Consider the following 18,616-nt stretch of genomic DNA (forward strand, 5'->3'; position numbering starts at 1 on the left):
TCAATCTTTGTAAAATCTTAAATATAAAAAAAATTATCTTGTGTCATGAAGGTTGCACGGCATTAAAGGTAACTATAAATGGATTTTAAAAATGTGTTTATTAATAAATTAATACATGAAAATTGTGAGCAAGCTTCCAAGAAATAAAAGTGTGGAATTAACTAAAAAATTGTTTGCTGTTACATCATTGTTTATTCCTTACTCTAAAATTTAGATTATTTATAAATAAATAAATGTTTATAAACCTGTGTGCAAATATTTTGGCACACTGTTAAAAAGAGAAGGTTTTGTTTGTTTGTTTAGTTTTACTGTTTTGTGTGTTCCTCTAACTCATCCTACCTGCCCAGACACACCTGAATCACCTCATGAACTAATTAAGAAGTCAGCTAGCTGCTTAACGGAGTGTTAGAGCAGAGAAGCAGAATCTCCGGATTATCTGAGGAAGTTGCCTGGATTTCAGTGTTTGTGATTAATCCACTCTGTATATCCTGGTCTGAAATTGAGATTATTGATTGTTATTGATGAAGTGAAGGTGATGGAGCAGGTTGGGTTTCCTCCAAGTCACTGTCAGCTCTCTCTGAGGTGCGTCCTGAATGTACACGAGCAGCCAGTGTGTGAGGAGCAGGCCTGGGCTCTGTGCTATCAGCTCTGCTCACTGCTGGAGAGGAACTTCAGTCTGGATGATGGACAGAGTTACAGTTCGTGGAAGAGTCTCAGGCTCCCAGGACTGGACGGGATTTTCCTCTGCCCCGATGGCAACGTCTGTCTGAGAATAGAGCACAGCGAAGTGGGTAAGAAAGCCCAAATACACGGTTTGAAAGGCAAGGTCCATAAAGACATGGATGAGTGCGTTTGGTGTGGAGGAACTTGACTGGCCTGCACAGGCCAGTCAGGTTCCTCCACACCAAACGCAGTCATGTTGGAACAGGAAGGGGTCATCCCCAAACTGTTCCCACAAAGAGCATGAAATTGTCCAAAATGTCTTGGTATGAAGCTGAAGCATTAAGAGTTCCTTTCACTGGAACTAAGGGGCCGAGCCCAACCCCTGAAAAACAACACCTGAACTCAATGATCTGGAGGGGTGTCCCAAAAGTTTTGGCAATATAGTGTAGAAAAGGAAAGCTCTGAGATGTTCCCTTGTGTCTTTCTCAGAGGAGTGAAGAGGACCGGGTGATGAAACTGTGAATTATTCTAGAATTTAATTCTATTCTGCTTTGATTTTAATTATCTAGCGCTTTTAACATTGCATTCCAGACAGCCGGATATGGAGAATATTGTGAATAACTATGATAAAGATACAGCGGTGTTAAATAAAAATAATTTATAATTATTATAAATAAATAATTGTATTCATATAATATACATCTTCCAAATAAATTATAATAAAAAAAAAATTCTTATTCTCATGGTGTGAATGTCATTTTTGTAAGCAGAAAAATCTGCTCATGCTGAAGATATTTTACATTTTGTGATATTTTATTTATTTATTTAATTAATTTCTTTTTTTTCTCCCCCTCTTCATGATCATTTCTCCCCTTGAGCAGAAGACCAGTTTGTAATCGAGACAGAAGCTCAGGTGAGCATCAGGTTTAACTCATGAATATTCACTTCCTGTCTGGATTAGCTAGCTGTGTGTGTGTGTGTCCAGACAGTAGACTACGTGGGTCGTCTGATATACTCATGCCTGGACTGGGGTCTCAGTGACGACATGGAGCGAGAGCTGGACGAGACTCTGGAGCTGCTGGTGGATCAGATGACCATGGAGGACCTCAGTCTGGATGCTGAACACTGTCTCCAGCCTATATGCACCATCTCCGAGGTCCTGCAGGTAAACCATCACCTTCTCATTACCTTCTACAACCATCTGTCCATCTAACTCGTCCCTTCTTGGAGTTCATGACCAGTTTTGTTACACACACGCTCGCTCTCTTTCTCTCTCTCTCTTACACACACTCTTTGTCTCACACACTCACTCTCTCTATCTCTCTCTCACACACGCGCTCTCTCTCTCTCTCTCTCACACACACACTCTTTCTCACGCGCGCTCTCTCTCTCTCTCTCTCACACACACACTCTTTCTCACACGCGCGCGCTCTCTCTCTCTCTCTCTCTCACACACACACTCTCACACGCACGCTCTCTCTCTCTCTCTCTCTCTCACACACACACACTCTTTCTCACACACTCACTCTCTCTATCTCTCTCACACTTTCTCTCTCACACACGCTCTCTTTTTTTCTCTCTTTGTCACACATACACTCTCTCTCTCTCTCTCTCTCTCTCTCTCACATACACACACACTCACCCTTTTTCTCTCTCTCTAACACGCTGTCTCTCTCTTACACACACACTCTCTCTCTCTCTCTCTCACACACACACACACACACACACACCTCCATAACATTAACCCTGTGGCTTCATTAAAGCTTTGTGAAGAGCACCTCTACAACCCGCGGCAGGCGACTCAGCACTACAGGAGTGTGTGTGCAACGCTTTACTCGCACACCATCGAGCTCCACAACTATCTGCAGATCATCCAGCAAACCCAGGAGGTGAGAGACACGACTGTCACTCGGCTTCAAGCTCTAAACCTTCTCTGAACAAACACACAGCTTCATGTAGTAGCTGTAACATGGGGGACGTGGTGGATGATCACATGGCTAGAGTTTTATTTTTTCTGTCTAACTGTAATAACAAAAGCCTATTAAAAAATTTTACAATTTTTTAAAAATGTTTTCATGGTGGTGATTTGGGCTTTTTTTTAAATGGCTTATTGAAGTTTAAATTCTTTCTCTTTTTTTTTACTTTAAATTAATCAATATTTGATTTACAAAATGAAATTTTTTTTAAAAAGAATACATATTTTAATTTTTTAAAATGAAGTTTTCTGTAACATTTAAGCACGGAATTTCTCAAGGTTTTTTTTCCCTCTTCTTTCCTCCGCATTTTCCGATATCTTCAGGACGGTGGGATGTGTTGTAGCTGCTGTAGTGTAAGTGATAACAGGAAGTAAGTGTTAAAAATGTAAAGACAAGCAGAAAACAAGTTCGTCATTCTTTTAATAAATGCAAACTTGCAGATGTTGATGAAACTGGTGTGGAATAAAAGGACACAAACCTGTTTTATTTTTATTTAATTATTTTTATCCTAGCATTAGTCCCACTCAACGGCAGGGTCTGCTGTTTGTAGTGGATCATTCAATCCGCATGATATGAAGCACTGAGAGTTAACTCTTCAGTGGCTTGGGTGGTGTCCTGCCCGGGAATCGAACCCGGGCCACGGAACGAGAGTGCAGGATCCTGCCTCTGGACCACCAGGAGGCCGGCTGATTTATTTTCTTAAATTGTTTCATTCCGTGTGTCTCTGATCTTGGCCTGTAGACTATACTGTAATTTTTTCCTTTCTATATTAACATGTCCAGATTTTAATGATCTCGAACCAACCGCTGTTCTAATATTGACTAATATTACTTTTCTGCACCAGACACCACAGAACCTGCTGGACTCAGAGAACCGCCCGGTCCCGGATATGACCGCTAACTGGGTGAGAGAAAGTTCAAGAGAGAAATAAAGAAATGATGCTTTAAGTTTATTTCTTTTAGCCCTTGAGTTCAAGAAGTGGATCATTTCTGTATCTCTGTTTTCGTATGAAATGCTGCACACAGAGGTTCATGTGGAAGCACCTGATGGACGAGTTGAGCAGAGGCGTGGTCCTGCGTCCGCCGAGGGACGAACCGAACTCCGGAGTCGCTCTGACACTGGACACGTCTCCTGCCACTCGACTCCTGCAGGACATCCAGCTCAGACGCTACAGCCTGCGCAAAGTCAAGGTCACACTGCCGTGTTCCTTTTAGATGTCCAGGGAGTGAAAGAATAAATATTCTGTTAGAAATCTAGGAGTAAACGAATATATTCTAATGAAGAGGAAATAAATAGCCTTTAATGGAGAGGACACTGAGATGATAGCCGCAGCAGCAGCATGGGGGTTCATACCAGGAAAGGAAAGAAAAAAAAAACACTGGATCGGATAACGGAGAAAACGTATCGGATATCTGATCCTGCGACATACAAGAAAGCACTGGAATTGGATTTGGAAAAGAAATTTATTTTTTACTTTTATTTAGGATTAATTCTTGGATTTGTACTTTATACTACATCAGGATTTTTTTAATCATATTTGCTGTGGGTTTTTTTTTTTTGGGGGGGGGGGGGGTTGGTTGTGTGGGTTAAATAATTAAAACAAAAAAACATTTTAGTATTAGTTGAGGATTTGTTTTCATCAGAATTGTTGTCTCTGTATTTATTAATTGTCTTTAAAGGAGAGATTTTCTGTTAAGTTTATGAACTGCTGCTTTAAAATCATTTTTTACATTTTTTTTGGGGTGGGGGGTGGGTGTTATTACCCATGGGCCTTCCCCTATTTTGCTTTAATTTTTACTCAACATATTAATCATTATGTTTTTAAAAAATATGTAAAAATTTAATAGAAGCATTTTTTAGATAGCAAAGTATGATTTGTTCTAAGTTTTCTGTTTATTACAGTGTACGCAGTGAAATAATTTGCATTGATGTTTCTTCTGGCGTGAAGGTGTTGGAGAACGTTCATGGAGAGCGAGGAGCTGATCCTCATCAAGCGCTGCTGGACTTTATTCAGTCGAGGCCTAAACTGCGGCCGGTCAGTTTCCGTATCTAGACGCTAAAAGGTCTAAGGTCTCCAGGTTTCTAAGCCCGGAGTCTTGAGTATTAGAGCTCTGCTTTCTCCAGTAAATTCAGTCTGCGGTGGAATATGAGCTTCACTATTCTCCTTGTTGCTCAGGTCTCAGAGAGAAAGCTTAAACCGAGAGTCCAGAAGCTGAAACACGAAGTCAGTCTGCACGAATTGCTGATGCAGGAAATCCGCTCTTCTGACCCAGTGAAGCTCCTGTCCTCGTGTTGGAGGAGACGCTCACACAAAGGTGTGCCTGGTCATGTTTGTCTTCTGTGTTTCATGTTGCGCTTGATTAAAACTCAATATTTCAACCAACTCGGAATTCCTAACAGGAATCTCGGAATTCTTAGTAGTAAACTTGATGCTCCCCAAGTTCAGCAAGTGACATTAAGTCAACATGGCTGCTCACAGGATAAACAGTAAACTAAAATATTTATCCTGTGTATACAAACTTTAGATTAACATGGAGACTGCTGGCATGTTAAATGTAGCATTTCTGGTTTGAGGAAATTATAAATTGGTTAGCTTGTTGCTAACAAAATCAACTGTAAAGGCATCCATATTGTGATTGTGGTGGTTTTTTTCCTCTCCTGTTGTGTAGCTTGAATACACAGATGTGAAAAACGACACAGTACAGGGTTACGACTTCCCACTTCCGAGTTGCGTTATTTAGCCTCTTGGTGTTTTTTTCTTTTCTATTCCTGTCGTCCTTTGAAAATGTGTGAACAGGATTGAGTGCAGTGCATCATGGGTAATACACGGATAACACAGACGCTTGATTACAGAATCATTTGAATTAATCCGCGTAAATTTCATGCATCATGTTCATTTGGATTTCCTCTGCTTCTGTAGAAACCGAATTCAGATCTCCGTCTCTCTTGGTGGATGACGGCACGTCACCTGAGAAATCCCTGACGCTGGTCTGTGCAGATCCCCACGGAGATGCGTCCTTTCTGAATGCAGTTCACAGATCTGGCCAGGAGGAGGCACCGTGCAGAGTGAGACAAGAACACGGCTTTCGGGTATTTAATATTCGTAATGGTTAATTAACCCTGTGGTTCTGTGTTTAATTAGGAGACCATGTGCAAAGATGGCTTTAATCCACAGGAGGACAGTTACACAGGTAAAGCACACCATTTATTTAGATTCGTCTTTTCCCGCCCTTTTCTCCTGACTGCTTTGAAGTGGGCGGGGCTATATTAAAACGATGCTGCATTATCAAACACAATATTCAATTTAAATTGCTGTTTTGTTTTTTTTCACGAAATCTTCCAAATCTCCCAGAGAGAGAGAGACTAATCGATAAACACAAGGAGAATTCAGACAAAGTGGAAAAGATAGGTATAATTTGCGAATGGAATTCTTCCCTCTGATTGGACGAGACATTGGTCACTCAGGATATACAAGCTGTAGGAAATTGTCTATCTGACTTTATCTCTTGTTCATGTGTGGAGTTAAATTAAATCTTTTAAAGAAAATAACAAACATGTATATTTACATTTATCAGAAAATGGAGTTCATCCAGCTCTACTTTGAGGAAGGAGGTTCATATGGCGTGATGTTGGATATACTGATAGTGTATCATGGAGTAAAGATCAGTTTGCGATCTCTAAAAACACACCAGGAATGTCTGGAAGAGCAAACTATTCCATATTAAAGGATGTAAGGAGCGCTATAAGAGCAGAGCTGTGTTCATACACACACCAATCCACTTTCTACTGCTGGACTTCTTGTAGATCCTGAGTGACCGTTGTCTCGTCCAATCAGAGAAAAGAATTCCATTCGCAAACTATACCTACCTTTTCCGCTTTGTCTGAATTATCCTTGTGTTTCTGGATTTCTTATGTTTTGCACTTCTCTGCAACCGTAATCTACCCTTGGACATGTACTGAACATTGAGAGACGGTTGTGTTAAGCCCTGCCCCCTTTTTAAAGCTGGGTTCATTTGATGTTTTGAATGAAAGAGTTAATATGAATTACAGTCAGGTCTAATGTTGTTCTGGGAACAAACCAGGAATAAGTTTACTAGTTTATATTCCATCCTTTTTTATACATAGACATTGTTTTGTTGCTTTTATTGAATTAAACCTTGAAGCGGTTCCGTACAAGGTTCCTTCTGTGTAGAACCCTCTCTGACTGACTGAGGAAACGGAGGATTCAGAGGATATACACACAAACATCTTCATTACAAGCCAGAGTAAGACTCTGAGAGGTCTGCCCTCTTCCTCATACACGAGAGCTTGGATGATTTGATTGGCTAGTGATTGACGAGGGGCAGGCAGAGTATGCCCTTCCCACTCGGAGCGCTCGGCTAGTTTTGCCCTGATGTCTGGGTTTAAAGCCGTGATCTGTTGGTCTGGTCAGTCAGAAGTCTCTTCCTGGTTAGAAGGAATCATTTACAACTTTTAATGATGTCATTTCTCACCTGGTGTTATCTGAATGTCTTCCTGACATAAATTGATTGCATAAACCTCATAAAAAGCTACTTTTTAGTACAGTTTCTGGCCTGCGTGTCTACTATAGTGACCTTTAAACATTCCTGTAGCATCCTGGACTGAAATTGAAGCCCAGCAGATGACCACGTGGGTAATAACTCGGATGTTCTCAAAACAGGGATTAGTATGCTTAGTACTGATTTATTTTTCTTGTACCTTTTGGTTAATCCTCATTACATGTCTTGAATCTTGTCATCATGAACATGTTAGAGAAGCTGTAGGCTAACGTGTAGCTTCAGAGCCTGCAGCGTTGACCCGTTGGTGTCGTGTGCTTCAGCAGGTTCATCTGTGAAGAATCTGAGCTTCTCTCCTGCTCTCTTCTCCACACCTCGGAGTCTGTCTGAAGACTGCAGGCTTTCCAGAGGAAAACGCCGCACACAATCTTTACCCAGTAACCTGGAGGTCCACCAGCTGGTAAGTGAGGTGTGTGTGTGTGTGTGTGTGTGTGTGTGTGTGTGTTTAATGGAACACTGAGGCAGGTCTGACCGATGTATGTGTGTGTCTTATTTTGAAAAGGCATCAAACAAAGTTTCTGTTCCCACAACGATTGCTGAGGTCATCAAAACGCATTACAGGAAGGAAGGGAAGTCCTCGTGTGATGTGTACGGGAACTGGCGGGTGAGTGTGGACAGGGGGGGGTTGTTCGGGGGGGTATTTCAGATCAGGAAGGAGGCTGTTGGCTTTATGACTTGTCAGAAGTGTTGTGGCCACCTCAAGATGGTTCTTTCAACATTTTAAAATGCCTCTGGTTTTAAAAATCCAGATTTGTTTAGCTGGTCATATTTACACTTATATACTCACTTATAATACTTAGAATTGATGTTTGTTTAAACTGATTTATTAGTAATTTAGCTCATGAATATTACCTAGCATTTAATGCTTTTTAATCTTTTGACACTTTACACACTTTTATTAAACACTAAAAGTTGATGGGAATGTTTTTCCTGCAGTGAAGGGAATTCCGAGTCTTCTCAGTGAGTCGTTTCATCATTTGACTCTGAGTCGACTCGGAGTCAAATCCGTTTTTTCCTGGATAAACTTTGTGCTTTTATGACCAGTGATTGCTCTTTGCTTCGCTTTATTACCTGAACTAATGCACACACACTACTGCATCATATATTCTAGAAATGATTCGAATAATTGTAAAATCGGCCAGAAATTTTTTTTCCAGATTTTTTTGGAAATGTGAGTCTCAACATGATTCCTGATGCGATTCTTTTCAGAATACTTGTAGACCTGGGAGAATCATTTAAGATTCTTCTTGATTATTTGAATAAAGTTAAATAAATGACTTGAATAAAACACTTTTTGAACAAAAAGAAAGCTTTCAACTTCGTGGAAATTTCCTTCTGTTAACTAACACGTAGCACAGTGTGACGCCAGATCTCCCGACCAATCGGATCGCAGCTATTTCAATCTGACTTCTGAGTTTCCATTAGATAAATTCTTTATTTTTAAAGCTGAATAATGCCAGATATTTTATCAATACTCCCTTATCCAACAATTTCCTGTCGATAAAAACATCTGAATAGACTGACGTTTATCATCGACATGCTACTGTAAAACAGAAGTGCTTTCTTTTTTTTTCACCCTCAACAGATTTGTTCATGTTGTGCAAAGAGAAGTTTGTATTTCACCTGGCACAACTTCTGCTCTCTGTGCAAAAGGTACGATGATTTAGACCTTCCTCTGTCTGATCTCAGCAAAGCCTGGTACATTCTGTAGGGCTTTCATTTTAAACAAGTTCTCTTCTGCTCTGCTGACAGGGTTGTGTGTCCAGGGTGCTGTGTAGAGGTAGGTGTTTATGCACAAGGGGGGAAATACAATTTCCAAGCTTAAGCTGAATGTTTTTGTACTCAAACAGCCGAGTCGTGTGGTGTCTGAAGTTTGTTATTGTGTTTTGGAGGCTAATGTCGCTAGCATGCAGAGGATGTCCATGTAAAGTAACAAATTACAGAAAAATTCTTTTCTCAAGAATTTTACTTTATTGTCTAATGGATTTAATGATTATTCTCAAATATTTACAGTACTTTAATCTTGCTGTTTTTAATCTATAAAAATTTCAGTCGTTGAACACTGGAATATTAAACAGGGGGTCATCTTCGATAACTAGACCCCGTCCCCTGAATCTAGGCCCCGTCTTCCCGATTTAATGGTTTTTCTTGAGAATGTTTAAGGTACTTTTAATCTTGCTGGGTTTTTTTTGTTTTTTTAAACTATAAACATTCACAAAATTTCACTGTAGTGCTGAACGCTTGAATATTAAACATGCAGCCATCTTAGATAACTAGACTCCGCCCCCTGAATCTAGGCCCCGCCTTCCCAATTTTGACAATGGAATTTAAGCTCAATTTTAGATGGTAATAAAGTTCCACTTTAAAGTCAGTGTGTAAATATTATTATATCATGTAATTTGAGAAAATACTTTTTTTTTCCCTGTTGGCTTCATAGCTCTAGTCCAGAACCTAACGACCCCATGATGAGCTGCTTGATGACTTGATGATGATTGATTTGATTTATATTTTTTGTTATAATGTGTATACATTTCTTCTAAAATTGTCTTGCACCATTGTGTGTTTTTTGCGAGGAAGCTGTGTCTCCCGTTTAAATGGTGCCTCAACCTTCCCATAAGCTTCTTTAAGAAGATCGTATTGACGAAAGAACCCGAGGAAAGTCAGAGACACTTCTGGAACGAGCGATGGTCGTGGGATCCGTCCCGGTGAGTCAGAAACACCTTTACTGTGACTCTAGTCAGCACATTTTTTTTGTCTTTTTAGAGAGTTCCTCTTCAGGATACATCTATTTAAACCTCAGGAATGAGAGGAATTGAATCGAATATCATCATCTCAGTAGCACTAATGTTCCTGGTCATGATTTCTGACTGAAAAGCTGGAACACTGGTGTGGTTAAAGCCACAGTCAGCATTTTGCAGGCTCAACAATGCAGTGTGTTCATGGAGTGAATGTAAATGTTGTGGTGTTCAGGGTTCCTCTGGTTCTGGCGTCGGCTGGCTCTTCGGCTCCTCACGCTCTGGCGATGAGAGACTGGCATAATCAGGACGTGTGTGTTGGATGTCAGGGGCTTCTTCTGGAGGCGTGCGACTCCCCGGCGCCACCACTTGCGATTAAAGCACCTCGAGAGATATAAACTGATGCCTGTCTTTCTTTCTCTCCTCCTTTCTTCTAATTTTTTATTTGTGTATATTAACAACCAATATTGCAAATGTAGAACGCTGTGTAATGTCTGTTAGCTGTTGTGGGTTTATGGGGGGGGTTATTGTTTGAGCTTTTAAGCCATCTTTAACACTGTTCCTTTAGCCACTGGTCACTGTGGAGGTGTCTTGTTGTGTTTATTTCATTCGTTTTATTTGTTTTTCTGGGCTGTTGAAGCACGACGGCTTTCGATATTAACACTGTGTCCTCATTGTATGAAATATTTAACATTTTTTATGTTCATTTTTAAATATCAGAATAGCAATAAATATTCGAGTTTTTTTCATATTTGACCTTGTGTCCTGTTTTATGTCATGTTCTTATGTTTGAACAGACGATAACAAACAAAACGTAAACAAACTTTTAAATTTGAATTATTAATTTGGGAAAATTCTAGAGATCTATAAACATAAGGAAACTTTATCTGAATCCCAGAATGTCACCGCGGCGGCAGCCGTTTTGGAAAATACTTCATGAATCTACTTCAGATTGTGTCAGGAGTCATTTGTTTATTTACTCCACTCTTGGAACCGTGCAAGCTGATGAAAGCTGGTGCAGATGTTCCTCTGAGGGAATCCTACAAGCTTCCAAGGTGAGATGTTTCCCTGTCTTGGAACTTGGTACCTTTTCGTGAAGGATAAAATGTTTCTTTAAGGGTTCTTTGTGCAATTGCAGATACTTGGCTTTTTAAAAAGGTTCTACATTGGAATTTCTTCTACGTTCCTTAGAGACAACCAAAGAACCTTTTGAAGATTCCCTGAAGAACCCTTTTCTTTGTTTTCTAGGACCGAGTGTATTAACTGGGTAAGTGTGCAGAACAAACTCCTCATTATTTGTGAAATTGTTCAGGGTTTTTGTGATATCGAGGTTATATAGCTTCCTAAATGGGTTCTACTTGTATCCTTTTCTGAAACAACAATAAAATCTGTTATTTCACAAGAGGGAGAACCAAAGAACTGTTGGAGAACCTTTTCCCTCTAAGACTGTTTCCCTTTACTGTCATCAGCTCCACTCTTCTCTTCTGGAAGGCTTTCCACTAGATGTTGGATTCGTGGATTTCTGTTCATTCATTAGTGAGATGAGACTCTGATGGTGAGGAGACTCCAGTTCATTCCAGTGGTGTTCAGTGGGGTTGAGTCAGAGTCAGGGCTCTGTGCAGGACACTCGAGATCTTTTGGTCCAACCTTCACCTCCACACCGTGGAGCTCTGTGCACGGGGACATCGTCAAGCAGACTCGGGGTTAAGGGCGTGGTAAAGGAGGTGCATGTGCAAGCGTAATTATATATTTTTTAAATATAGTCCACTTATTTGAAGAAGGAGAACCTTTCCATTAATGTATGAAGATGATTGGTTATTCAGTTTCGCATCCGAGTTCATCAGGAAGACCTATGCAGTACTTTTTAAAATGGTAAATAATGAAGAGCTTGTTCATGATCTACTGTCCTTCTAGGGTATGACGATGCAATTTCCTGTTGGTCATCTTTTTGAGAAAGTTTCCTTTATTTTGCAATGTACATGTCCTGTATATTTTGTGTTCGATTAGGGATGAAGCGTAATTTGCTGTAAACAATACATTTTATGAAAAAATCTAGATGTTCTCTAACTGCTTTTGTTTGTTTTTTTTGTTTTGATTATAGTAGGACAGATCACTTTTATTTTGCTTTTTATTATAACTATTCTTTTATCCTGACCTCAACCTGATCGAACACCTTTGGGATGAATTAGAGCGGAGACTGAGAGCCAGACCAAAACTGGGACGTCTGCTTTTACATGCACATGAATGTAATATGGAATTGTCCCTTTACAGCTTCAACTCTTCTGGGAAGGCTTTCCACAAGGTTTAGGAGTGTGTTTATGGGAATTTTTGACCATTCCACTAGAAGCGCATTTGTGAGGTCAGGCACTGATGCTGGACTCTGTCTCCACTCTAATTCATCCCAAAGGTGTTCTATGGGGTTGAGGTCAGGTCTCTGTGCAGGCCAGTCCAGTTCCTCCACACCAAACTCACTCATCCATGTCTTTATGGACCTTGCTTTGGTCACCGGTGTGCAGTCATGTTGGAACAGGAAGGGGTCATCCCCAAACTGTTCCCACAAAGAGCATGAAATTGTCCAAAATGTCTTGGTATGAAGCTGAAGCATTAAGAGTTCCTTTCACTGGAACTAAGGGGCGGAGCCCAACCCCTGAAAAACAACACCTGAATTCAATTATCTGGATGGGTGTCCCAATACTTTAGGCAATGTAATGTATTTGAATTTAAATTTCTTAGTAATTTTACGTTTTCTAATATGTCTGTATTAGAGACTCACCTTGATTATGAAATCAAACTACAAATTAGTAAAAAACATTTAATACAAGACTATTCATCATAAACAGGTTAATGAACTTAAATCTCTGTAAATAAGCCAAGGATGTTATATTTTGTGTAATACGTGTTTTATGCCATGATTGTGTGGGTTATTTTGATAATCGTATTGGACTGAACTCGGCCATGTGTTCATGAGTTCTTTTTCTTTTCTTTTTTTTAAACTGGCAATGCTGACCTGCAATTCGAGAAAGAATCGGTTCTTTTTGAACGACTCTAGAGTCTGTTTGGGATTCATTTAAAAAAAATAAAATCTTTCTCTACATGACTGTACATTAAAAAAAACTTGTAACAAATGATTTATAAGAGACAAAGGCTCATGTTCGAAATGATAAGCAATCGTACTGAGGATGTATTTTTAATTGTTTTATTACTGTATAACTGATTTATTTTGTGCTAATCATAACACATTATTGGTAAAGAATGAAGCCACGGGTTTTAGAAATAATTTAGAAATAAGCACTATTATCTACTATTTTAACCCCCCAGTAATCAAAACTTGTGTGCGATTCGATTCCCTTTAAACGACGTCTTTGGAAAGATTCGACTCAGTAAACTCGAACTGTTCTGCGCATGCGCAGTATCACGAAAGCAGGACTTCGTGTCTGAGACTCGATTGCTCAAGTCTCAATTCTGCCGAGCTTTTTTTCGATACCGGCATCTTTTTTTCCTTCTCTCTCTCTCTCCCCTTCTCTTTCTCTCACTCTTGTCTCGCTTTTATTTCTCTTCTTGATCTCAAAAGGAATCACGGCACAATGACCGGAGATCATGGACACCACCAGGTAATTTATATAAACGTTAAAACTCTAGAAGGCTCAGTGTATTTTCGGGATTATTTCCTTTTCTTCGTCTCGCGGATCATGTCCTGAAATGTTTTTAGTTGGTGTCTTTTTAAAGGAAAAAATGAATAATAATAAAGCTTGACTTAGAAACTAAGCGTGTTAACATTGAATAGAAATGAAGTATAAATGTCTAGATTTCAATCGGCTTTCAATAAAGCTTCATGTAAATCGAATCCATATTGTAGGTGACATTTTTGATTTGTTCTCTGTGTAATAATGTACGGACTAAAAAAACGACATAATCAACTTATTAACTGTGTTTGCAGGTGGAGTCTGGCTCTCGACTAAATGGTAAGTGCGAAATGAGACGATAAATCCATTTAAAACACGTTTTAGTGCTTATTTTTAGCTGTATTTCTTTGAGCAAGGCGGTGAGACTGTTAGTTTTTCGAGTAGCGAAATGGCGTCCCAGAGACTAAGTCCCCTCACCCTCACTCACAGCCGCCTATTGTTCAAAACGAGGGCTCAAAAACACACTTTAAAAGCGTTTATTTTCCAATTGGGATCGCTATTTTGATAGAGCCGTAGATTATTTTCACAATCCCGACTGTTGATTTGTCGATTTACGACTCTAATGGGCCTTAATTTAGTGTTAAAAGTGGCAAATGGGGGGTTGAGGACTTAGTCTCTGCGCCATTTTCTTTTCCTTTCCATGAGCCGTGTCTCAAACCGCGTGCTCCACCGCTCGGTAGTGTGTTCCATTTGTAGGTCACTTAAGCTAGACAGCTAAACTTCCGGGTCGCTTTTTAAAAATAAATGCGTCAGAGCTAACATACAAGATCACATTTAAAATCTCAACCCTCTGTTTGGACTAGTCTGCGAAGTTGAACAGCACAATAGCCTGACTTAGTTACTGTAGGTGGCGTGCTATTTAGTGGAGTAGTGCGCGATTTGGGACGCAGCCTCTCACTGCTTGCTGTGTTATGGAGGCGCTGCAGGGGGAAATGGCTTGTTTTTTAAATGTCTCTCTCTCTTTTTAAAACCTATTTCAGTTCATCTAACTCTGTTTAGAAGGCTGCTTGCTTCTTTATTATGTTTGTACACACAATTGGATACGAACAGGAAAAGATAATACAGAATATATGAGGAGATATTTCTCTCTTCAATGCCTCAGTGTGTTTATATAGTTTGTAAAAAGTACTTTTTTTGCAAAGTTTCACTTAATACCTTTATGGTTCGGTGTCTGAAACTAATTCTGATTCATTTCTACATGTTATCGGATATGTAGATAGTTAGATTGATAACCGTACTTGAAGATATCTTAAAATTTGGGCTTGTCTTCATTAAGGCCTTGTTTGAAAGCCTGTAGATTAGGCTGATACTTTTGTTTAGAAAATTCACACACACTAAAATAATACGACAAAAAAATAAAGTTTAGGTATGCTTCTCTTCGTCAGCTCTTTGTCAGACTGTAATTATGTCATTAGGTTCAATCTCGAATGTAATACTCGATGAAACGAATTACGTGTTACGAATGGGAACTTCACTCCATGTGCACACTTCATAGGGTGAGGTTATAAACACTACATAGTGCATTATATGACTGATAGAATGACATTTGACCTTCTACACATGCACAGTGGTCACAGTGGTAGGCTGACATCTCTTCTAAGACACACAGGTTGTCTCTCAGTTGGATTGATCTCCACGTCCTGGACACAAGGGTCGTGATTTTCATGATGAGTGACATTTAAATTGCGATTTTCTTAATTCTATCCAAATAGGACACGCCGTTGTAAAGCGGCAGATCAAAGGATCGACGATTCGTCGGGACAATCCCGTCACACTCCGGGTTGACCTTTCTGCAGGCATTAAACATGTCTAGACATAGCTTTGAGGGAAGTAGCTGAGATCATTTATACCTACAGAGGGTCTGTAAAGGTTGTATAGGTAGCGTGCTTTAATGATGAGGCTAGTCAAGAATGTAAGGCATTGAATCGTACACTGAAAAGTTTAGCTAGATAGCTTTAGGTCAGAAGATATGTTAGTAAAGAACAAGTCTAACAACATAGAAAAGGACATGAGATGATTAAAGGTGTCGGGTTTTTGTTTGTTTTGTAATTATTTACTTGTAGAAAACCTGGTAAATATATATAAAGGACCTTGTAAATAAAATATAAATTAACGGATTAAGTGACAGCATTAGGAAAAAGTGCTTTAAGTGACCAAGGAAACCTTATTTCGGAAGACATCAAATAGGTTTATAGACACTGCTTTGCAGACTGGAGGCGGAGCTTCACGAATGTGGATGGGATTATTCAAATCAAATCACAGACTTCGTCAAGACAGCTGATCTCATTTTCAGCAGCGAGAAGTTTTTTTTGCCCTTAAAGTCGACGCAATTTTAAGATCGGTTTCATCCACACCGTCTGGTAGAGTTTGTCTTCAGATTTCAGGAAGATTAAAGTATTGGCACCCGTGGCCGTGTTGGGGTTCAGGAAAACATCATTTCTGCACCCTGGACTCCGTCACATCCGAGCGCCGATACTTTAACCTTCAACATCAAATCTCAAACACAGACATCACCTGGTCAAGTCTTTTCTTTCATGGCGATTAAAGTATTGTGACCTTTGTCTGCTATTTAAACGCAGCGGTGGTGTGTGGTTCTCGACGCTGCTCTCGTTTTAACTTTTAAATCGAGGAGATAAGCTGCACCCTGATTCGACCAGGTGACGAATACATTTGAGTATTTTAGTGCAGATAATCTGAAGACTCTGAAGGTGCAGAAGATTCGCGAAGTTACAGCGACGTGAACGTGGCTGGTTAAGCGGGTGGGCTGCAGAGTTGCTGTTGCTAGGCAACCGCTAGTCTTGGAACCTAGCTAGGAAGGTTTTAACGCTTTGATGCGCACCGCGTGAAGGTGAGGAAACGGATGGACTCGTCGGGAACATCAACGTTCATGAGAAATGAACCGCTATCAGTGTTCAGTCTTTCGTGTGTCCACGTCGGACGGTGTGTAGTAAATGAATCGAGGAATAGAGCTCTGTGTTGTGCTATTATTGGAGAGCAATCAATGAAGAAGAGTAACAGCACATCATGTCTCTTATTTACAGATTTTACAGTTGTTTTCTGTTTATAGTTTTGTTTAATGCTCAAGAAACGTCCAGCAGTTTTTGCTATACTGTACCAAAATATATATACACTGATCAGCATGATGGTGTGAGCACTGAGAGGTGAAGTGAATAAGACTGAGTATCTCCTCATCATGGCCCCTGTTAGTGGGTGGGATATATTAGGCAGCAGGTGAACATTTTGTCCTCAAAGTTGATGTTTTAGAAGCAGGAAAAATGGACAAGCGTAAGGATTTGAGGGAGTTTGACCAAAAGGGAAAAATTGTGATGGCTAGACACCATTGTGGGGTGTTCTCGGTCTGCAGTGGTCAGTATCTATCAAAAGTGGTCCAAGGAAGGAACAGTGATGAACCGGTGACAGGGTCATGGGGGGCCAAGGCTCATTGATGCACGTGGGGAGAGAAGGCTGGCCCGTGTGATCCGATCCAACAGACGAGCTACTGTTGATCAAACTGCTGAAGAAGTTAATGCTGGTTCTGAAAGAAAGGGATCCGGATACACAGTGCAGGACGGGTCAGGGCAGCAAAAGGTGGACTAAGACAATATTAGGCACGTGGTCATAATTTTATGCCTGATCAGTGTCTGTGTATACATCACATATATTGTTTTTGTTTTGTCAAAGTATCCAGAAATTCAGTCCCCTATATACCGAATGTAAAGCTCTGACCGATCACAGTACAGTCAGTATGAGTATTTGTGTGTGTGTTTAGTAAAACAGCAGTGAGTGGGTCTGGCGCTCTCATGGTTCAGAGTGATAAGATGGAGATAAAGCTCTCATGAGGGAAGTAAAGTGCAGTTAGATGTCCAGACGTTGGGCTCCTCCCTCTGCCTCACATTAGACCAGTGTTAGAGTAAAAAAAAAAAAAACTCATCCCCAGCAGCTCAGAATCCACCACATCAGCACTATCAGCACGCTCCGTCCAGCTCCGTGAAATGAAACCGTATTTCATCAACATCCCATAATATTTCTCTCATCCCGTAATATTTTCTCGACCTAAACGCCACAAAATTTCATTCTTTAAGCATGGGTTAATTTCCTATATGATGATTTTCCTATAGCAGCACTTCCTCTTTCACTTTATTCCTCTTTCACCATGCTCATCCTTTTGTCTGTTTTTTTAACTAAACAAAATTCTTTCTTCAGTGCCTAAACTCCTCCCCTTTTACAATTTGTATCTAGAGACTCTTTCTGAAAACCTCGCCGTATCAACACACTCTGAACGATCCGTTACCATAGAAACCACAACCAGCTCTTTTAATATAAACTTATGTAGCCATGCTACCTGCGATCTACGAATCGACCAATCGGAAGCCAGTAAATAACAGGCGCCGTAATGGAATGAATTTGATTCTGCTTTGAGACTAAGAACTCAATAACAGGAGGTTACAAAAAAAAAAGAAGTAAAACTAGGGTTTGTGCAAACTTTCAGGTTTGTGCAGATGTTACACACACACACAGGTGTATGTGGTGTCGAGGCCTGCGTGTTCAGCCATTATCATTGTCTATATCTCGCGGGTCAGGACTGAACATGTGTAATTTCGTTTGAGGAGCTGTGACTGCTGAAGATTATTTATTTATTTATTTATTTATTTCATTTCATTTCATTTCAGTCTTTTTTCTTTATTTAATTCACTTAATGTGGTGTGTGTGTGTGTGTGTGAACTTTAACCTCTTTAGACAAGACCAACTAGAAATCAAATTTCCAGATTTTCCATAAGAGACACACACACAAAACAGAAAGGATGCGCTCTGATTGGCTGGTGGAGAGCTACAGGCTGACCAATCAGAGTCGAACAGCAGTTCAAAGTTCTGAGCTAGCAAAACACACAAACTTTTCTAGCACTTTTATTATTTATATTATAGAAATTTAGTTATCAGATGGAGCTGAATTTACATAATTTCATTTCTCTTTTTTTCCCCTA

General features: G+C 40.0%; 2 protein-coding genes across 2 annotated transcripts in view; both read left to right on the plus strand.

Annotated features, from left to right (window-relative positions):
• The first annotated feature begins 535 nt into the window (after nucleotides 1–535).
• On the plus strand, nucleotides 536–10,591 carry zgc:114123 (uncharacterized protein LOC569174 homolog). Its single transcript, XM_058410438.1, has 16 exons — nucleotides 536–791; nucleotides 1,545–1,576; nucleotides 1,649–1,828; nucleotides 2,427–2,552; nucleotides 3,484–3,543; nucleotides 3,665–3,829; nucleotides 4,588–4,674; nucleotides 4,816–4,954; nucleotides 5,560–5,705; nucleotides 5,782–5,830; nucleotides 7,480–7,616; nucleotides 7,719–7,820; nucleotides 8,802–8,869; nucleotides 8,969–8,996; nucleotides 9,794–9,921; nucleotides 10,187–10,591. Exons 1-16 carry the CDS (start codon nucleotides 536–538, stop codon nucleotides 10,347–10,349), a joined length of 1,866 nt encoding a protein of 621 aa, XP_058266421.1. The 3' UTR covers nucleotides 10,350–10,591.
• Nucleotides 10,592–13,378: 2,787 nt separating this feature from the next.
• Nucleotides 13,379–18,616, plus strand: part of top1b (DNA topoisomerase Ib) — a 28,036-nt gene continuing 22,798 nt past the window's right edge. The window contains exons 1-2 of the mRNA XM_058409974.1: nucleotides 13,379–13,562; nucleotides 13,889–13,913. Of these exons, the coding sequence (XP_058265957.1) occupies nucleotides 13,536–13,562; nucleotides 13,889–13,913 (52 nt within the window). The 5' untranslated portion in view covers nucleotides 13,379–13,535. The remainder of the gene's footprint in view (nucleotides 13,563–13,888; nucleotides 13,914–18,616) is intronic.

This window comes from Hemibagrus wyckioides, linkage group LG15 (genome assembly GCF_019097595.1).
Source record: "Hemibagrus wyckioides isolate EC202008001 linkage group LG15, SWU_Hwy_1.0, whole genome shotgun sequence".
NCBI classification, from domain to species: Eukaryota; Metazoa; Chordata; class Actinopteri; order Siluriformes; family Bagridae; genus Hemibagrus; species Hemibagrus wyckioides.